Below are 22,768 nucleotides of genomic sequence, written 5' to 3' on the forward strand. Positions count from 1 at the left end.
TTAGAGCCATGCATGCTCCATTCCCCACCCCCCACCTCTTCTTCTCTTCTAGAGTTGCTGCTGGGAGCTCCAGCTCAGTGAAATGGACAGAAGGGCAGAGCAAGTGAGTGGAAAATGTGATGATGGCAAATGCCTAGGTCTTGATGATGGCGCCTGGGGGCAATGCAGGAGTTAGGACTGACAATGGGTAATCAGGGTATTTCTCCTGGGATGGGAAAAATCTGTCTCTTGCTTTCTGCTTCCTCTTATTCATCAAGAACATGCAGTGGATGAAAATGGAGGCGGTGACATTTCTCATCAACATACTCCTGGAAAACAATTTTTAGGCCCTCATAAACCACATGATACGTATCCTTTTGATTAAAACATCTTAATGGCCTTTATGTAGGAACCCTGCTCATTTCCTCTCGTGAATGTTTCATAAAATACTAGATTGGTGACATTACATATATTCCTGTTAGATCAATCAAATCTTTCAGTCATACTTCACTTGCATTTTCTCCACTTACCTTTAAATCTCTAAGGGAGAACTTAATTTTTACCCCAAGTCTATGACCAGACTTTCTGCAAAGAATTTTTCTTTTTAAACATCTGTGCCTTCCCTAGTCTTGTAGTCTGCACACTGGGATATTTCTGTAACTATTTCTTTTGATTTCATTTTCTCTGCTTGAACACCAGAACCGACTTCCCTCTCCTCATCCTTTTGTTGGTTCAGTTGTTTTTTTGGATAACCCTTCAATAACCTGCATAGTTGTTTTTCATCGACTACTAGATGCTTCTCTCTACCTTTACCCCCAATTTTTCTTTTTAATTCAAATCTCCATTTCCTTTTTCTGGACCTCAAAATAAGACTTGACATTTTTGTTGACTTGACATTTTTTCTTTCCCCTACCTGCATTCAAGGGGCTGCTGACAATTTCATCATTTCATTCTTCTCTACCTATTCTTAACCTGTCTTATATTACTTGGACTCTTGGTCTCACTCTTTCTGGATCTCTTCCTTTTCTTCACTCAGAATTCAGTAACTCCACAAACTAAATGCCAAGAATAAAAATAACTTGAGTGTGAAGTGTGTATGTTACTGTTTTAAAAATATCTGTATGTTGAGTACACAGTTTGCTTGGTTTTGTTTGTTTGTTTGTTTGTTTTTTGCTTAGTTACAAAATTTACAAATAAGGGATCTTGGCATCTATTTGAATCTGGGTCTTTCCATAGTTGAGATAAGTCTGATATCTTTGAAGGTCTTTAGACATGTGATATTAGTTACTTGCTGGACAGTCAGAAGCTATATTGTAACGATGAAGCACAAACTGTGGGTAATTTGTTTTTTTTCAATTCTGCATAAGAAAAAGAAAACACTAGAAGACTTTTTCATTGGTTTGGTGCTTACATTCTGAAAAAGGATTTCTGAAATCCAAATGTATTTCTAGAATACTAACTTCAGAGAGCTGTCTCACAAGGATCAAATAGCCCCAATAGATAAGTCTTACAGAAGAGCAATTCTCTGGAGAATAAAAAAGGTGTACAAGTGTCCAATTGACTAACATCTCTCACACTGGATTTGTCCTTTCCGAACACAGTGTAAATTAACTGATGTCTGCTTGCATGTGTGAACCGAGCATTTATCTAAGAATGACTATTAACATTGTGGGGCCTTGTGTCAATGGCTTTACATAAGTTTCCTCTTTTGTTCTCATGCCAATCCTAGGTTTACTGTTATGCCCAACTTTCAGGTGAAGAGGCTGGGGAGAGTAAGCCACCAAACCAAGTCCACAGAGGGACTAAGTGACAGAGCCATGTTGGAACCCATCTCTGTCTGACTCCAGATTCTGGGCCCTAGACTAGAATTTCTTGAGCTTTTTTTTCTTTTCTTTTTAAGCTTTTTATATTGTGACCACAGTAGAAATACCTTTTACTGAGATCCAGTATACACATGTGAGTGTAAGTGCACACACACACACACACACACACACCACACAGGTTTTCAAAAATCAGTACTTAACTCTTACACCATGCTGTGCATGCTGATATCTTCTACTTTATTCCATATCATTTTTTAAAATGCTGGTGGTGATGTGTGTATTGATTTTGAAACCACTGATGTGTCATGACCCACAGGTTGCCCCTCTTCTTTTTTTTTTTTTTTAAAGAAGGAAAAAGCTAGGGCCAGGTGGGACCTCTGTCCTCTGTTGAGAGACATGGACCCAGAGCCAATACAGTATGTTTATTTTATACAGCAAAAACCAGGACGTTTTACTAAAGGTCAAGACAAAGGAGATTATGTGCATTTTTGAGTAGGCCTGAGTCATATTCATTCCTGGTGCTTAGGTTGCCCCTCTTTTAGTTCTTAAAGAGAGACTGACTCTTTAGCTCTTTTCTCCAAGCCCATGAACAGCCTGGAACTGGACTCAAATGAATCTGTTATTCCAGTAGAAAGTTTGGCTTTTCTCCGGGTGGGTAATCTGGGTAGGGGTCATTATTTTCTGTGATATCAAATTTACTTTCTTTGGTCATGGTATGCAAACACTGAAAATATAGAGGATACATTTGAGAAGAGATATTTCCCAAAGAAAAACAAAGAGAAATAACCGTCTTTTGCTTTAATTCATAGCTAGTGTCTTGACATTATTTGAAATGAGTGGTAAGAAAAACCATGGTGAGGCGGTAGATATACGACAGGAAGACTGGAGGTTTGACTCATGTTTTGGAGAAGAAAGATAGAATTCCCACATGGCTCATAAAAATGAGGCATTATCAATTCTTTATTAAAAGATCATGTACTTCAGGCTAACCCCCACTAAATATTTGTTCATGTCTTCTTTCCTTGCAAATGTTACGTTTACCCAGAAAAGAATAGGCTTGTTTCCTCATGCCCTAACAAGTCCACGGAGGAGGCTTTCGCTAGACATCAGGGATCAGCAGTGATGTTCTCATGGGCGGGGCTGGGGTTTGAGGGAGAGCACGGGGAAGATGAGATGAAAACATGATAGAATGGGGAAGGGAGGATACTCTTGCCATTGATTTACTCTTGTCTCCTTTCCCCTTTACTCATTTTCTAATCTCCCCATGCCCATTGGGATCAGTATTAGTTTTATGACCTCAAACAGGAGGCTATTGTATTTCCATTTTGAGTCAAAGAGAAGATACTTTATGAAACCACTTGCTTAACTCTGACCCTTTCCCTCACCCATAAGACACATGAAATTAGATTTTTAAAGTGGGTCACTCAGAGAAAACATTGCTGGGCACCCTTTCTGAGGATCAGTCCACCTTTATGAATAATTCTGTTTATATGGTGCCTTGTGCCATCTGCATTGTATTCCTGGAAAAAGACTTTCTGTGTTTTCTTAATAAGGCTGCTGATTTTTTTTAAAGGCTGCTCACAAGCCTTGGCTACTCTGTTAGCCTCTGTTTTGTCTCTCCTGAAGAAAATATCCTGCAAGCGGAGAAACACATCAACCTTGACTGGGGTCCAAGTTTTTTAAAACAAGGAAGAAGTTATTCTCCGGGGACATGGGCAGGGGGAGTGGGAAATCGAACACAATAGAAATGTTAAAGGAGTGCTGAGCAGAATGAATGTCCTGTGGCTGGCCCAAGAAGCTCCCAGACGGTTGGGAACATGCAGTCTTTGACCTGTGGATGCTTGAAAGGAAAAACTAAAGACTCGTGACGAGTGATGTATGGTGCAAACAAAGCTGCGTGGTTTGATAGGGCCAAGGCTGTTGAATCTGGAGAAAATCCCCGCTAGACGTGGTCTCATCCCCAAGAACCTGTGCCAAGATAGATAGCCGTCTCCTCTGGCTGGGAGTTCCGGTACACAGCCCGGCACCTTCCCTCTCCTGCTCCTGAACATAAGGTACTCATCCAAGAGATTTACTTCTTGAAAATACATAGCCTGCTTTTTAAGTGACTCCTGGAGCTTGAGATGCAAAAGCAAAGGTGGAGAGAAGCAGCTTTGTGAATATCAGCATTCTTTTTTTTTTTTTCCTTTTTAAAAAGAATAATTTATTGATTTTTGAGAGAGAGGAAGGGAGAAGAGAGAAATGACAATGCAAGAGAGAGCATAACATTATTTGGCTTCCTCTTGCCTACTCCCCACCGGAGACTGAGTCCACAACCTGGGTGCATTTTATTCCTTGAAAAAGACTTTCTGTGTGTTCTTGAACTGGTAAGCTTTCGGTGTAACTCCCAACTGAGCCACACCTGTCTGGGCAATTTCAGTGTTCTTGAGTGTACTTCCTCACCTCCACCCCCAGCAAGAAGTTAAGTTCTCCGTTTGAATCAGTGGTTACACTGATGCCTGTATGCAGGCAGTTCTTTGCTTTGCCAGTGGCCTTGGCTAGGGTCTGTTAGCCACCGTATAGAACAGAGCTTGGAACTCCTGGGCTTGCAGGATGGAGATGGAGACTGATTTAGAGCTGTGTCCCCTGTTCCTCTCAGAGAGGACCACTTCTATTGCTTCTTTTCCTTCACTTCTCTCTTCCCTGCTGCTCTGTTCTCTTCCCTCATTGTTCACCTTTCCCACCCTTTTCTCCTTTGGCATATATTCAATTGATGTACTTAATTTTTAATTGTGTATGAAATATGTGTAGATTATAGAACAGTTAGAAAATATAAATATATAGGGAAAGAAATGAGCACTCCCTCCAGTGAAACTACTATCAATATTGTGTTGCATATGACTTTAATCTTTTTCTATGCATACATACACATTTTGTGTCATTTCCTTTTTTATAACAAACGATGATCTGCTTGGACCTAATTCAGCAAATGCATAATCTACAAGCCATTGCAACATACTGTGTTTCAACCTTTATTGACTTTTTGAAACTGTTGGCAATGTCTTAAAAAAATACTTTACTTAAAAATATTTTGGGCTTTATAGACATACCATCTCCACACTATTTCATTTTAAAGCAAGGAATTATTTTGTTCTTATAAAGGTGAGGAGAAGTGACAGGTTTGTTCAGATCAAGAGGAGAAAGGAGCTAAGCAGGAAAGAGAGAAAGAGAAGGTGGTGATGAACTTGGAAATGAGGATCATGGTGGATTCAGCTCAGGAAGATTAGGTGGAGTTAAGAAGAACTCCAGTCTGTTGATAAAGGGGTGTGTACGTGTGTGTTGGATGGGGAGAGGGCATAGCAAATGAGTGCAAGATACCTTACATCAGGGGTCGGCAACCTTTAAGACATAAAGAGCCACTTGGACCCGTTTTCGAAGGAAAAAAAAAACCTCGGAGCCGCAAAACCATTGCGACATAAGTGATACAGCTCCCCGCCCCACCCTGCTATCTGCCCTGCTAGTGTACGGAGCCGCAGGTTGCCCACCCCTGCCTTACATGAACTAAAGGAGTTTTGGACTTTTCATGTCTGTGATCTCACTTGGTCTCTCTGAGACCTTCTACTCACCATTTACCCTTCTCTCTACTGTCTATCCAAGAAAAAAAACCATCACTTCTAGCTGGAAAAACATAAATATAGAAGCAAGATTCAAAAAGTCATCCAAATAAATGCTTCTCTGAAATAAGGCTACTGTATATTTTAGTAGGTTTTTTTTCCCTGTTAAAAGCAAACACATTCATTTATTCTGGCTTTATTTATAACTCTTCATTTTATATGCATAGCCTGTGGACAAACAGTAGTGCAGGGAAGGCCTGGGGAGGAGATGGGAGTGGGGTGGAAAGAGAAAAGGGGGACATCTGTAATACTTTCAACAATAAAGATAAATTAAAAAAACAAATAAAGCTAAAGCCACAGATGTGGTGTTCTTAAGGCTAAGAGGGTAACTTTATCAAAAATGAAAACAACTTTTTCTCTTTGATTATAAAAGTAACTCAGGCTTATTATTTTTTTAAAAATTCAGACAGTACCAAAACATTATAAAGGAGAAAAGAATCTGTTATCTCACCACCCAGAGATAACATTTTAAAACAAATTGGAGTATGTTTTTAACTGTAGAGAATAAAATTCTGGAAACATTTACCCATCTACTAACTGTAGTTGCCTTTGGGAAGATTAGAGAGAAAAAGCCTGATAGAGATGGATAACAGAGATCTTAGCAGCAGATAAATTGGGCAGCACTTTCATACAGTTTTGCTGCAAAAGGGAGGAAAGAAGTGGGGTTCTGGCTCAATGGATATAGAGGGTCATGCTTTTTTATTTATTTATATTTAAACTTTTTTATGTTTTTACTGATTTCAGAAAGAGGAAAGAAGAGGAAGTGAGAGATAGAAACATTAATGGAGAGAGAGAATAATTGATTAACTGCTTCCTGCATGTCCCTTACTGGGGATCAAGCCCTGACCACGAACTAAACTGTGACTTCCTGGTTCATGGGTCAGTGCTCAATACCCTGAGCCACACTCTTTTGGCTATTTATATTTATAAAAAAGTACCCTCATGTTTTTGAGGGGTTTTTTTTGTTTGTTTGTTTGTTTTTTTATGAAAATGATCAAGAAGAGGTAAAAAAAAAAAAAACACCAAAAAAACCCCAAAACACAATACCACTGATGATGTTAGAAGGGATAGAATTGCTGGAATAATGTGCTTGAGAGAGGAAGAGGCTCTGTAAGCAAGTGCAGGTTCCTAGTTAGGTAGGAACTGGGATAGTTAATCTAGTAACAATATTGATTTACAAAAGAGTTTTTTGCTTCTCGTATTTACTGCACATCTTTTTTCTGGTTTGTATTTTAACTCTGTTAATGGTTTTTTCTGTCAGAAAATTTTATTTATATAGTAAATATTATCATTCATGTATCTTTTGTTATGTGTATTTTCACCTTTATTGAGATACAGTTGACATATAACACTAAGTAAGTTTAAGATGTAGTATGGTTATTTGAAACATGCATATATTGCAAAAAGATTACAACAATAGTGGCTTGTATAATGATGAACACAATAATGGTTAGTTAATACCTCTGTCATTTTATCTAATGCACAGAATGGTGACTGTAGTTAACAACATGTATTATACCTGAAAGTTGCTAAGAGAATAAATCTTAAATATTCTTACCACACGCACACAAAAAAAGATAATTGTATTATGTATTTTCTATGGCTACTTTTGAGCAATAGTGGCAGAGTAGAGTTTATGTTTTGTAGTTTTAAGTTTTTGGCTTTTATATCATGACTAGAAATATTTCCCCCCATTCCAGTATTTTTAAATAACTTACTTCTTTATTTATATATTTTTAATTTAATTTTTATATTTGAATAATTAATCCTATATTTAATTTATCTTTTCTTTTGCTCAGTCTGGATCTTGTTGTCAGATATCAGGCTGTTTTTTTTTTTGCTATAATTTTATAATCTGTTTAAATATCTGATAGTTTCCTAGCATTATACTCCCCCTCCCCCCCCGAAACTATTTCTGACTACTGCGTTTTGTTTATTCTAAGATGAAATTTAGATTCATTTTGTTAATTTCAAAGAGTCTTTGTCAATATTGGCTTATTAATTGTGACAAATGCACTATACTAATGTGAGGTATTATATTAGAAATTTTTCTTTACATTTAAAATCATTCTGAATAACAAATTTATTTTAAACGTCTTAATTATAACTTTGAATAGATTGCAGCAATTTAAAAATTAATTTGGGGGAACTTTTGAAAAAATTTTTAATTCTTTCTTCAGGAACATGTTATATCTCAAAATGTTTTCAGGTTTTGTTCTATGTTAGATGTCCCTATTTAGAATTTCCTCCATTTTTGCCTCTAGCTGCAAAATCTCTTTCAGAGTGTGATTCCTTTAGATATTTCTTTGTTTCTCCACCTTAAATTACTACGTTATGTTACTAACATCAGTTTGGAGGATTTGGGCCTGCACACAGCCTTCATACCTACAAGCCTCCATTTCAACTGAGAAGCAGGCGAGATCTCAGTCTTAAGAGCTCTGCTTGATGCTTTTTTGTTTGTTTGTTTTATTTTTATTGTTTAAAGTATTACAAATAGTAGTATATATGTCTCCTTTTCCCTCCCACTGACCTTCCCCCGGGCTCCCCTATCCCCTGGCACATGCCCTTATCTCCCCCCTCCGTCCCCCAGTGTCTTGTGTCCATTTGTGCTTATATGCATGCATACAAGTCCTTTGGTTGATTTCTTATCTCCCCCCCCCCCTCACCACCACCACACACACACACTCTCCCCAGATGCTGGGGTTTTAGTGAGGACATTTTTAAATGTAATTGAAAATGGTTGAATAAATTTTTCTGATTCAAGAATGTGTGAGCTGGGTGGGAGCCTTTGGGAAGCCAGGATGAACAATCCTGTTCCATCTTTGCTGTGTGAAATGCAGGGCTCATCTACTATGTGGATTTGGGACACCCATTCTTGGGGTGGAGCTAATAGCTGTCTCTGGCCATAGCACAAAGCTTTGAGTTAGATAAAATTGGGATTTTAATAAATTAGCACCTCAATGTCAGACCGTGTCGTCAGGGGAGATCCAGATGTTTCATACGTGGTCTGATGAGGTGGTCTGTGAGAACATGAGTTCCTATGGGTGTATGTGTTGAAGTAGGAAGGAAAGTCTTGCCTAAAAATGCCTTTTTCAATAGTAGGGGCCAGTAAGCATTGTGGATTTTTTTCAATTGTGTTTTCCCCAAACTTTGTGAGAAATTAGATTGAAAATATCTCTTGGCTCTCCTCTGAGTGTGAAATAAGAGGAAAAAGGTCAGTTGAAGGAGGTTTATGTACTGTTTCAATGGTGAGGGAATCTTGATGGTTCATAAGGGGTGATTTATACAAGCATTTTTGACAGGCCATTAACCATTCAGCCGGTGTCCTATTAAATAATTGCCAATGACTAGGCTGCATGGGAAGTGGAGACATATGAGCTGTGACTATAAAAAAACTTTCAGAAGAGGAATAAAAACCAGGTTTTAGTAATAATAGCATGGTTGGAACAAGAGGGCATCTTCCAAAAGGTAATACATTGAAAGAACCAGTATTCATACATGCTTTGATGTATTTGCTGAAAATATAAATCCAGTTACCTTTAGACAATTGCTAGATTACATATTAATCAGGACTTTTTCTATTGAAGATACCAGAACCCCCCATTGTAACTGGCTTAGGTCAAATGAGGAATTTAGCAGTTTAGTGTATTGTGTTTAAAAACTCCATCTCCAGCCCTGGCTGACATGGTCCAGTGGTTAGAGTAGGGGTGTCGAACTCAATCAGAGAAGGGGCCAAAATCTAAAATCCAGCCTAAATTGCAGGCCGAATGGTTTACTGAACAGTCATAAACTGTCATTGTGATGGAAACGCAGTGGAGTGCAGTGATGACAGCGCGGTGCGGGCCACATTGCAAGGCCTGGCGGGACGGATTTGGCCCGAGGGCCTTGTGTTTGACACATGTGGGTTAGAGCGTCAGCCTGAGCACCAAAGGGTCTCAGGTTTGATTCCTGGTCAAGGGTCAGTATCTGGGTTGCAGATTCATCCCCATGCTAAATGGGGCACATGGGGAGACAACTAATCAATGTGTCTCTCCCTAGCCCTCCTCTCTCTCCTTTCTAATATCCTCCTGTGAAGATTTACACACACACACACACACACACACACACACACACACACACATCAGATTTATATCAGATAAATACTGAGCCTCAGAACAAAAGATGATGCATATTAAAGAGTAAATATTTTGATATTCACACACACACACACACACACACACACACACACACACACACACATAGTTCAAGTACAACAGTCTCTGGCTCATCCTTGTGTATGGTGAGCATTTGTGCAGACCTGGATAGGAAATAAATGAAGGATGGAGCAGGGGTTGGGGAAGTCTTCTTTCTAAAGCTCACAGGGAAAGTGTTCATCAAAAATTTTAGTATAATAGTTAGCCCAAGCCAGTTTAATTCAGTGGATAGAGTGTCAGCCTGCATACTGAAGGGTCCCAGGTTCTATTATTATATGATCAAGGCACATCTTCGCGTGCAGGCTTGATCCTCGGAATGGTCAAGTGTGCTTGCGGGAGGCAACCAATGGATGTTTCTCTCTCTGTCACTCCCCTCCCTTTCTCCTTTCCACTCTATCTAAAAACCAATGGAGAAATACCTACAGGTGAGGATTAACAAAACAAATCAAAACAAAGAGCAATAGTTAGAATAAATACCATCATGCAATTTTAAATTAAAATTGACAAAATATATTGTTTTTGTTAAAGTAAAATGCATTGTTTTCTTGAGCCCTGAACTGAAATGAAACACCCGAGGGAAGGAGAAAGGTAAAAAAAAATTTAAAGTAAAAAAGTAGATGATTTTTTTCTATAGACAGAACTTCTGGGGAACTTTTATATCCATGAATAAACAGATGATAGGCATTACGTGGTTTCTATTAACCCAATCAAATGTAAGATGGTTGTTTTATTTTTAGGTTTACATTCTATGCTGGATTAGGCAAAGAAATGTCATTTTTGCCCTTTTCCTTTAATAGTCTCAGGAGCAGAATAATCTATTGATTTTTAAATGTACCATTGATTTGTTATATTCCCACTATAAAAATTAAATTACAGAGAATGACTAGATGGCATTGCTGATAATATTTGTGCAGAATTGTGAATTTCATTTGAATTATTGTCCTTCACTTATCACATTCAGACAAAGGGTAAAATAACATTCATGTTGAGCTTGAGGTAGCTGTGCTAGGTTGCCACCAGTTCTGCATATGTGCAAAAGGATAATACATTACCTATTCATTTCTCCAAGTTGGATCTTATAAATGGATATGAAAGTGAGTTTAAAAATTACTCTGGCTACAGGGAAATTATATTTTCATTCATTAAGCTTTAAACTAAGCATTGTGGTGTGGTCAACGAGGCTTCCGAGAGGAAGTGCTGGTTTTTGGGGACCCAAATCCTCTAGGACTGGTTAGTTCAAGTACAACACTCTCTGGCTCATCCTTGTGTATGGTGAGCATTTGTGCAGAGGCTTACTGTTTTGTTTTATTTTATTGGTTGTCCTCTTTCAATTCTCTTTAAACTGTAACTTCTCTTCCCACCTTCTACCCCTCTTGTGTTCTCATCTCTTGATTTGTTGGAATCAGCAGGCCAGTAGGCCAGGAGAATAACCCAGATTCTGGATTTGGCAGATTTCTTCCTCTTCAAATTTTTTAACTTTGGTCTTCTACTTATCTCTTGTGTTTCCTATATACAGGTAGTTAGATCTAGAGGCTTGATTAGATTTGAGTTCCTTTTTAAAATACATATTTTTTATTGATTTCAGAGATGAAGAGAGAGGGAGAGAGAGATAGAAACATCAGTGATGAGAGAGAATTATTGATCTGCTGCCTCCTCCACACCCCCTACTGGGGACCTGAGCCCCCAACCCAGGCATATACCCTTGACCAGGAATGAACTGGGGACTGTTTAGTCCACAGGCTGATGCCCTATCCACTGAGCCAAACCAGCTAGGGCTGGGTTCCTTTTTTTGAGAAGTGGTGGTGTGTTTGGCTTCATCTCGAGGCACAATTTCTTAACATGGTTTTCCATTGCTCATGTCCCTCAAAAGCAGCACATTAGACAGGCTTGCATCAAAGGATATTTTCAACAACAAAAGGAATCAGACATTTAAGTGTCTTATATAGATGCCTCAGCTAGTATCAAGAACAGTGTGAGAAGAGTGGTTGATTGGTAAATTCCCCCTCCCCCCCACACTTTTTTTTTTTTTTGAGACATAGAGTTTGAATTTTTCCCAGGTGCTTTCCTTCAACCTGATAAACTTTGCAGAGGTGAGAAGAAAGAGGTGAAGATGTGGTTGCCCACCTGGCCAATGATAAGGGGTGAAGAGAGAAATGGCAGACCTAGGTTTTCTCTTTGAATATTCATAACAAATGCTAATTTTATTAAAAATGCTCCTTGTCCTTCCTTTTTTTATTTTATTTTTTACCTCTTCTGTTGATAAGGGATTTCAGGACAGCTCTGGTTTTCCTCATCTGTTAAACCTCAATTCCTTTTTATTAATCTTCTTGTGTCTGTGGAATATCAAAATTAATCATTTCTAAAGAAGCTACTCTTCAAACGCTAAGTTTTTTTCTGGACTAAACCTCAATGTACAAATTTTTAGCATGAAGAAGGCTCATAATTTGTGTTATATGAGGAACATTTTTCTCTTTTTGCAGACTTTCTAAGGACAAGTGGTTATGTATTTTAAAGCTGTCTAGGAAAAGCAGTTTCTCAGGATACATTTTTATGCAATTTAAAGCTGTTTTGGAAAACGTACAGTCCATGCCCACTGCCAGAAATGGGAGTCACGAAGAGTATACTTCTGCTTAGCTTATTTTCCCAGTTAGGTAGGAAGATTTTTAAAAATAAAAATTGCACTTAGTTTTTTATGTATGTATGTATGTGTGTGTGTGTGTGTGTGTGTGTATGTATGTATGTATTGCTTTAAGAGAGAGAAAGAGAGAGAGAGAGAAAACATCAATTTGTTTCATTTATTTGTACATTCATTGATTGTTTCTTATATGTGCACTGACTGGGATTGAACTCACAACATTGGTATATCAGGAAGAGGCTCTAATCAACTGAGCTACCTGGCCAGGACTATGCTCAATTTTGATTGCTCTAACACACATAAGTGGACCATTTCCATCAGTGTGCCTTGCACTTTCTTTATATCAGATAAATACTGAGCCTCAGAACAAAAGATGATGTATATTAAAGAGTAAATATTTTGAACCCTCCCCTCCTCATTGCTCCCCCTCTTATTTTATTTCCACTACATTTTAAAAACTTCAACTTGCTGAATTTAATTCAGACCCCTGGAGAAAAGAGCTTAGAATCACTCAAATATCATTAGATGTGAACCCAGCATGGGTTACAAAACCAGAGCTTGTCTCCCTAGTTTTTGAAGGAAGAAGAACTAAGCTGACCTGCACTCAAACCCTATCTCTACCACTTGCAATTTTTTTCTGATTTGGGGCAAATAACTTAGTTTCTCCTTAAACTTCAGTATTATTTGCAGTGAAATGGGGTTTAGACCAGTAAGTAATGGTTAACATACCAAACATCATGTTTTACTTATCTCATTTCATTTGATCTTGTAAAATAGTGATAGTGTTGGGGAAAGGGAGACACTATTTTTCTAATTTTACATGAGGAAGTTAAGTCATTTGCTTCAGATGTTATACCTTCATGACTTCCGGGGTTGTGCTGAGGATAAAAACTATATAAGTTTTGTAGATCTCAATCATCAGGTTTCTAAGAAATATAGAAGGCACATCCTCACCTCCACTTTGTTGCCTTGTGGGAGGAAACAACAGAATTGAGATGGAATTTTCCAGTTTGCAGCTTGAACTTCACTGCTCAATCTTTAAAGCAGAGTTTTAAAACTGATGGTCCTTAGGCAAGAGGATGTTTATATGACCTGACAATGATTCTATAAATTTTCAATTATTTGCCACAATTGAAAACTCAGGCGATCTCATATGAAAATCCAAATTTCCGTCTTTTCTTGGAGAATGGAAAGATCTGGAAATACTGGGTTCATAATTATTGCCAGTACTTGGCTGGTAGAGCAGAGTCCTGGTTACCTCCTTTAGGTAGGAAATGGGTGGCCATCATGGCTATTCTTGCCCTTTTAGTGCCATCTTGCCCTCCAGGGCCTTCTTCATTTATTTTTCTTACTTGCTTGGCCCCTGTAGATTTATTGAGTTTGTGGCACTGCTTTCAAGAAAAAAAGAGCCAAATCCATATCCTGATTAGTTTAACAAAGACATAAAATAATTTTGCCCTTGGGCCAATAATCTGGAAATTCGTGGAGAATACGAGAGGTGACAAGAGAGTTAAGACAGGTAAATGTCTTAGTTTTTAAGTAGAAAAAAACAACAACACAACAGTGAATTCTGGAAACCAAGGAACAGTGAAGTTAGCTTGAATTCTTGGAAAAGTTATTAGGCTAGACTTTTGGGAGCATGTAGAAAGAAAATGATCATTAGGAACTAACGTATTTTAACCACATACAAAACCATGTTTGGGTCTATTTCTTTTTGTGGTAGAATTACTCATCTCATAGAGGAAGGCCCCTAGTATAATGGGTCTTTATTGACAAAAGACATTTGATAGTCACTTTTGATGTCCGTGTGGGCAAGACAGGGAATTATGGGCTAAATGCTTGAATGAATGATTTGTACCTAATTATACAACAAAACCAAAGGGGCTTCTTAAGCATGTTTATCAAACTGGCAAGTGATTTCTAGTGCAGTGCTCTGTGGCAAGAGGAGAAGTAGTCACATTACTCGTAGCCTCCTTCCCCACATCTTCACCCACCAGCACCAGAACCACCGGCTCTTCTCTGAACCACAGCTGCCCTCATTCCAACTCACTGTAAATCCTTGTGATCCCCCTGATGATGTTGGCCAAGGCGTCATCAAATCCCTTTACCGTCTCATTCATCTGGAAAAGTATCTTACCTGTCAGAGCGAAGTTTACTAGGCAATAAAACAGAAAACCATGAAAACATTGTTCAAAGCACCAAATTCTTAGCCTAAGGAAGTCCAGCGTTACTCAGGCTTGGGTCACGTGCCTTACTGTGCATCGCTCTGGGCTTCCTTTATTTTGCTTCTCATTATCTGCATGTGAAGGTGGATCAAACCATTACATGCATTTCTACCCTAAGGGAGATTTGGGTCTTTCAGTGGCTTGATCAGTGGATTCACACTTCCCTTTGAAACCTTCTTTCTGATATCAGTTCTATGAATGATAACTCCTTTATCTCTGGGGCATGATGAATTTTTACCCCACAACTGTTCGGGGCTCTCTGATTTCTTTATGTTTGATTCCAGAACTCTCTTCATTGGATTAGTAGCCTCTTGCCCTTTTTGGAGGGCCTTATGGTTTCAAACTTCTAGAAATCCTACCCTCACTTCTATTTTATTCATCCACAGCAGAGTAACTGGAAGTTTTTAAGGCTGGTCTCTCTTGGAGTAAAGTGTGGCTTCACTTGGCCATCAAGATAGTAGCTGTCTCTCTCTCTCTCTCTTTTTTTTTTTTTTAATATTTTTTATTGATTTTTTACAGAGAGGAAGGGAGAGAAATAGAGAGCTAGAAACGTCGATGAGAGAGAAACATCGACCAGCTGCCTCTTGCACACCCCCTACTGGGGATGTGCCCGCAACCAAGGTACATGCCCTTGACCGGAATCAAACCGGGGACCTTTCAGTCCGCAGACCAACGCTCTACCACTGAGCCAAACCGGTTTCGGCAGTAGCTGTCTCTTAACAGTGGCCCTTGTTGCAATGGCAGCCACCGCTTTCCTGAGCCTCTCTGTCTCAGGTTAACTCCTGCTGATGACTTAAGCTCTGTTCAACTGGACCCCATACACATGATTAGGTTCTCTATGATGTCCTCCCTCCAGTTGCCCCCTAGAACCTTCTCAAATTCTATCACTTCTATACATATTGTAAATACAATAGTTCCCAATAATGAAAACACAGGAAAGCTGCTTTTCAAATGTAGAGATAACATGAAAGAGGAATGAAAGCAAATGTTTGGAAGCCAAATCAAGAGTCAAAAAGATTTAAACAGTTGGGAATGACTTGCTAAAATAAATAGAATGGAATTTGAAGGATATATGAGTAGTCCCGAATTGCAGCTTGAAAAAAATCATGTCTTCAAGCTTAAGATTGAAGATACCTGCCATGCTTGCAGTTCATACTAGGATGGGTGTTGTGGTTGGAGATATAATTTGGCTGAGGAAGACCTCTGTGACCTGAGTGCTAGGAAAATGTGCTCTCAGGTGTATAATTAGCACTGTTCTGCCCTGATTGAGGAGGAAGTCCCAGGCCCTGGAAGCCTGTAGGCCTGATGCATTGTACTAGCATATTGATTTTGAAAAATTTGAAATGGAACCCCTTTGGGTGAGGCATGTACTCTCCAGTCTTATGCATTGATGTTCCTTCCTTGATTCCAAAGGCTCTGTGTGTGTGTGTGTGTGTGTGTGTGTGTCCTAACTCCTTTATAGAACTTCTCTTCTGGAGCATAGGGATCCATCCCAAGCCCACACTTTGAAAGGCACTAACAAACTGAAGGGGATCAAGAAGAGGGGGATCCAAATAGTAAAGGAATTAGATACCAGTTCATGTTGAAATAGTTGAGAGAACCATAGTTCTGTAGCCTGGAGAGTTGCCTTCAAATACCTGGAGGATTGTCATGTGGAAGAGGAGTTAGATTCAGTCCATCTCATGGAACATATATGAACTATGTGCCTTATGTCAGTCACTAGATCGAGAGGATACAGAGAAAAGCAAGTTGGTCTCTTCTTAGGGCCAAGTTTACCATAGAGCAGAGGAGATACAAAGAGATAGCTGTAAATAGTAAGACTCATTCTATGGTTCTTCAAAAGACAGAAATGAGGAGACCAATTTCAGCTTGGTTTAGAAAGGCTTTTCCTAACAATAAAAATGTTCTCCAAATAGCATGGGCTGTCTTGAAAATTTCTCACTCTTCAACTGCTGAGGATGAGCTAGAGGCGCTATGAATGGGGGTTGGCGTAAATTACTTTTCTACCTCTATTAGTGGAAGGTAAAAGAAAGCAAGACCACCGACTTGCTTTCTTTTACCTATCTAGAGAGAGTCATCATTGAGCCCACTGGCTGTACTCGGTGTCCTGGGCAGACCACATGGGAAAGAGTGTTGGGTTGCTGGGTTTCCACAGCGTTGAACTGCATTGTGTATTTGCCTCCTGTAAACATAAGAGCCAGCAGGCAGGGCTCAGCTCTTTTTCTGATTTGTGTACCTGGTAGAAGAATGTAGAGGCATATTTGGCAGATACACTCTTGTTGCTGGTTGCTTCTTTTGTTTGTTGGCTTGCATCAGGCTGTGAGATTCATGTCATTCCCTTTAAATGACACAGCACTTCATTTCCTGGGACAAGTATCCTAAGTAACGTCTATTCCCCGTGTCCTCCACCCTCCAGGATCCCAGAAACATCCAGAGATCAGCTGCCAAGACGGGAGATTCCTACTTCTTCCCCTTTGATGGCAGAACTCTTAAAATAATTCGTATTCCTATTGATTTGTCCCTAGAGATTCCTCAGCCCTGGAAAGGGTGTAAGTCACATTTTGGCTGCAGGCAGAAGGCGAAAGCAGGTAAAGACAGCTTTTGAAAGTAGGCAAGACGTTTTGGCAGCAGCATTCTCATCCTGTCTGCTTTCTGCTTCCCCATCACCATCATCATCAACTCTCACTTCCCGACTGTCTAGCAATTGTAAGGAACGCAGACATGGTCTCTTTTTCTTGGCAGGCACGTTCTGAGGTTCAGAAAGGCAGATACTATCTGGATTTGGCATGTCTTTGCAATTTTTACTTGCTTGACCCTAGGTTAGCCCTTTGGGACATTTCTCTTCAGAAATCACCTGGAAGATGTGGAAACAAGGTGTATATAGTAGGTTATGGGGAGCAACCTGCCACCCACCTCCCCAGACTGCCATCATTGCTCTGTGCAAAGGAGACAGGCCATCTTTTCTTCAAAAGTTTGGAGCCAGAACTACATGTGACACCCCACAGCTGCTGTGGCCACAGGGTGTGTGGACAGGCGTCCTGGCAGACACTCTTGCCTTCCAGGAATTCTCTTCCCTGGGTGAATGAGAGTTGAGCCAGCCTCAGGCTTCCCCCATACCTTCAGATGGAGTGGGCTCATCAGCCAAACCACCTGCCTCCTGCTGCCCCAGGGCCCCTGGAATCTCCAGAGTAACAGTCAGAGGGTGGAGGCTCTCAGCCCTGACAGCCAGTTAATTACACTTGGAGGCTTAAAAAAATGCTGGTGCATGGACCCCATTCTGCAGAGGTAATTTTTTAAAAGCAGCTTTACAGGTTTCATATATCACCCAGCTCACTCACTTGGAGTGTACAACTCAATTAGTTTTAGTAAATTTGGACTTGTAGGATCAGTACCACAGTTTTAGGACATTTTCAGCAGTCAGTCTCCATTTCTCTCCAGCTTCCCCAGCCCTAGGCAACCAGCCACCAAAATCCACTTTCTGTCACCATAATTCTGCCTATTTCTGGACACTTCGTATAAATGGAATCACACAATAGGTGGTCCTTTGGGAGTGGCCTCTCTCACTTAGTACAGTGTTTTCAAGGTTTGTCTGCATTACCAGGGATCAGTATTTTCTTCCTTTTTATTGCCAAATAGCATTCCATTTTATGAAGGTACTGAATTTTGTTTACTCGCTCGTCAGCTGATGGACTTCTGGGTTGATTCACACTTTTTAGCCGGGATGAATAAATGCTGCTCAAAAACAATGTGCAGAGGTTTTTGTGTAAACATATGATTCATTCCTCCTGGGAACATACCTGGACATGGAATTGCTGGCCCTACGGGAACTTTATGTCTAACCTAGTGGAGACCTTCCAGGCATTTTCCAAAGCCGCTACACCATTTCACAGAGGTATTTCATAAAAGCTCTCCGTGATGATTCTAGATGTGATCGCAGTGTGCCGCCAGGGGGATAAGAACCCTCTCTCTGCCTCACTGGAAAGTAAAATAACTGTAGAACAGATATCATTTTTTTCCTGGAGGAGAGAATAAATTTAGAGCAGAACATTCACCTCTTCCAAGTGATTCCTTTTCAACATTCCGCATCCCTCAGTTAACCTGAGCACCGACGAGGGGACTAGGCAGTCTACTGCTGGAGGAAGATTATGTGGTGTCTGCCTTTGGCATGGGTCGGCTGCCAAAAGTTAAGTTGATCTGGAAAACTGATTTCTAGGTTAAGTGGAGCAGGGCCACAGTTGTGTCACCCCCACTTCTGAGGATGTGACATCTCTTCTCCTTGTGTCATCACTTTCTTGGCGCTATCTGGTGAAAACTGAGTCATGAGGTGCCAACAAACATCCATTGCACTTGATGTGAACTTGAGGCATCTGCTCATTCCTGAGATATTTGCAGCTGTCAGCCCTGCCATCTAGAGGGTAAACAGCGTGCTGGGGATGAACTCCTGCCACGGTGACTGTTCCCGGCTTGTCTGAGAGAGGCAGAGCCCCAGACGGTGCAGAGCCTCTGTGAGAATCTGAGTGTGAGGGAGGGCTGCGTGGTGGTGACACCAGGATTGAGCAACCCCGCCCTTCGCAAAACCTTACTTCCAAAGTAGTCCCGATGGAGGGAGGCAGAAACCAGCTGCTGTCCTGTGAGCTTTAAAAACCATTCCTTCTGCTGCAGATGCACATTTCCAATGGTGCCTCTGGACCAACCAGAGCCTTGTTCTCTCTTCTTTGTGTCTGCAGCCACGGCACAGGGTATGAGAGCGATAACCACACTACGCCCATCCTCTGTGGTGCCCAGTACAGAATACATACCCACGGCGTCTTCAGGGGCATTCAGGTGAGTACTTGGGGCCCCGGGTGGAAGTGGACGTCATGGCCTTTTTCTCTTCTCAACATCCACCCTCTCCCTTCCTAGCTGATGGCCATTTGATCCTAGCAAGTCTCTTCCTAATTGTATGCTCCTGGGACAGCAGGGACCCCTCCTCTTCCAGAGGGCAGATAGGGCAGCTTCCTTCCCTCCAGAGGCCAGCGTGAAAGGGGTTGCCTCTCTGGCTCAGGCCAAGATGCTTCCCATTTCATGGTTTAATTCGCCTTCTCCACAGTGGACTGCGCAGCTCTTATATTTGGGGCTAAAAGGACTTAAATGAGTGGCCTGCCTTTGATTTGATCTGCAATGTAAAGTGACCAAAGGTAGACTCTGTCTTGCCAAGTGTTGCTAATAAATAACAGCAACATCAATAACTGCACCACCTGTGGTTGGACTCTTTGCATATGCCAGGCATTGTGCTAAGTTTTTAAAAAAATAGACTTAATTTTTTTACAACCATGTTTTAGTTTCAAGGGAAAATTGTGCAGAAAGTACAGAGAGTTCCCATATCTTCCCTCTCCCCTGCTTCTCCCCTGACATAGTATCTATGATTATTAATATCTTGCTTTGGTATGGTGCATTTGTTACAATGGATGAGCTCATAGTGACACGTTATTGTTAACCAAAGTCTATAGTTCACATTAGGGTTCACGTTTTGTGCTGGGTGGTTCTGCGGGTTTTGTTAAATGCATAATGCTGTGCACTCACCATTGTAATATCACACAGAGCAGTTTCACTGCCTAAAAATGCCCTATGTTCTACCTGCTCATCTCTCCCCTCTCTCCTGCCCCCATAACCACTGATCTTTTCACTGTCTATAGTTTTGCCTTTTCCCAGAGTGTCATGTAGTTGGAATCACATAGTACTTAGTTTTTGCAGAGTGGCTCCTTTCACTTAGTAATACACATTTAAGCTTCTTCCATGTCTATACATTGACCCCTCCCCCTCCATTTAACCTTCAGCACACCTCTATGTGGTAGGTACTATTATAAGCTACATTTTATAGGTAAGGAAACTGAAGCCTGGAGGAGATGAATGGCTTGTCCAAAACCACATAGCTGGTAAGAGGTTGAGCAGAGACTTACAACACGACTTGTCTGACTCCAAAAACCCTGTTTTTAACCACCTCCGTATACTGCCTCCGAGGGAGACAGAAGGCTGTGAACAGTGTGAGGGAGGAGGGTGTCTCCAGAGAGAATGAAGGGGAGCTTGCCTCACTGTTTTCTTCTAGGGCTTTCTCAGGTGGGACTGACCGTACACGTACACTCACAAGATAAAGGGGATCCACATACTGCCCTATGAGAATGTGTATGGTGCACAGAGGGCAGGCCCAGTGTTTTCTGGGGTCGCCATGAAAGCACTGCACATGCAGCCACTGGCTTCAGCTCCCTTTCACAAACAGCACCCACAGATCTCAGGGGATCCTCTCTTCCTTGTCATTTACTCACACATGGGAGGTCTGGTTAGTTGGAACTCATCTGTATCCCGCATGCCTCTCTAATAAGGACGTTCCCACCCATTGCAAATTGGGCCCTGGTCTTGTGGCCAGGCGTCCATGTGGGAGGGAATGGAATACAATCTGGGACTTTGGCTTCCAAACCTCACCACATCTAGTGGAGAAGCGGATAGAAAGGCTGGACCAGAAGCTCTTCCAGTCACCAGCATTTCTTTCCCAGATACTCTGGATCAGCAACCCCAAACAGACTTCAAGTACTGGTTCTGGCTGGTCAGTATTGATGACCTTAGAGCACCTCATTGTAGAGCACTGATCCGTCATCCATTAGTGATGTCTACTGTGGGCATCTAGTGTGTGAAGGGAAGCGATTTTAGGCCTCGGCCCTGCCATCTCTTCTTTGATTTCAATGCGCGATTTCCCTGCAGACCTGGCACGCATGCTCACATGTGGCTAAAGCCTGCATTCTCTTACACTCTGCTTGCAGGATGTGCGGCGAGTGCCTGGAGTAGCCCCGACTCTTGTCCGGTCAGCATCTGAGACCAGTGAGAAGCGCCCCTTCATGTGTGCTTACCCCGGCTGCAATAAGAGATATTTTAAGCTGTCCCACTTACAGATGCATAGCCGGAAGCACACTGGTAAGTGTGTCACGGACCAGCGTTGGTTCGGTGACCTCTGGGGAGGGCTGGTTCCGGAGCTCCTGCTCCTGGGTCTCACACCGCTAAGGACCCAGGTGATTGCTGGGATGGGCAGCAGGCACTACTTTGAAAGTTCTGGCTCAGATGACAGAAAAAGGCTGCAGTGCCATTTTGCATCCTATTGTCCATCCTTTAATGAAGAAGTCAGTAAGCTGTCTTCAGGAAGGGCTGAGCAGAGTGGTGGAAAGAGAATCACATAGAATTAAAGAGTCTGGTGTTTGAATTCTGGCTTCATCACCAAGTGGTGAAAGTTACTTAACTTCTCTTAACCTCATTTGCTTCATGTGAAAAATGGAGATCATAATGCCTACCTTAAATAATTGTTAAAAACATGAAATTTCAACATTAAATTGGATTAAAGAAATTACAGGCATGAGACACCAAGTGCATTACCCTATGCCAACAGGTCTGAATAAGTGATAGTGTTACTATTAGAATACTATTAGCAACTCTAAAGGGAGAGGAGCTAGTCTAGGGGTTTGGTAATCAGACAATTTTGAGAGCTTAATGGGCAAGGTTATCCCAAGGTTAGAAAGAGATGGTTCAAAGACAAACTTAACTGCTTGGGTTAATAATCAACCAGATGAGAATGGGAAAATGGATTGTAGGTTTAATTTTTGTTTTCAGTCTTAAAAAAAAAAGATGGTGATTTTTGATGATGTGTCTAGGAAAACTTGATTTTTCCCCACAGGTCCGCCTCTGGGAAAGAGTCCTTGTGTGGTTGTTGGACACCTCAAATGTGAACAGCCGTTTTACAAACATTTGCCTTGGCCTGTAGTTGGAGTGAGGTTGGGTCTCCCCTATAAGGAAAGGGGGAAGGGCAGGCTTTTCCACAGGGCAGCTGGTACCATATTTTTTCATTTAAAATTTTTTTTAAAATAGAGAGAGAGAGAGAGAGAGAGAGAGAAGGAGAAACATCGATGTGAGTGAGAAACATTGACTGGTACTTCCCACATGCATCCTGACCAGGGATCACAACCTGGATATGTGCCTTGACCAGGAATCGAACTTGCAACCTTTTGGTGTATGGGATGATGCTCCAACAATCTGAGCTCCACTGACCGGGGCATTCTTAACACATTTGAAAGACAGCTTTGTGGTGACGATAAGCATCATTATTTAATATTACTGTCGAGGTTGCTTAGGGGAAGCTAGAGAAGAAAAGGATCTGCTTTGGGATCTCTAGACCATTGGATGCTGCTACGTCATTGCATGTGGAGGATGCAGTTCCTGCATAAACCTGACTTTGCACTCA

The 22,768-nt window shown here is 41.0% G+C and overlaps 1 protein-coding gene across 3 annotated transcripts in view; it reads left to right on the top strand.

Annotated features, from left to right (window-relative positions):
• WT1 (WT1 transcription factor) overlaps positions 1–22,768 on the top strand; it is a 50,267-nt gene that overhangs the window by 20,924 nt on the left and 6,575 nt on the right. For 2 of the 3 annotated variants that reach the window (XM_036427800.2, XM_036427802.2), the window contains exons 5-7: positions 53–103; positions 19,236–19,332; positions 21,303–21,453. In XM_036427800.2, coding sequence (XP_036283693.1) covers positions 53–103; positions 19,236–19,332; positions 21,303–21,453 — 299 coding nt within the window. The remainder of the gene's footprint in view (positions 1–52; positions 104–19,235; positions 19,333–21,302; positions 21,454–22,768) is intronic. The other variant, XM_036427801.2, reaches the window with a different exon arrangement.

Source organism: Pipistrellus kuhlii, unplaced genomic scaffold (genome assembly GCF_014108245.1).
Source record: "Pipistrellus kuhlii isolate mPipKuh1 unplaced genomic scaffold, mPipKuh1.p scaffold_m20_p_9, whole genome shotgun sequence".
NCBI classification, from domain to species: Eukaryota; Metazoa; Chordata; class Mammalia; order Chiroptera; family Vespertilionidae; genus Pipistrellus; species Pipistrellus kuhlii.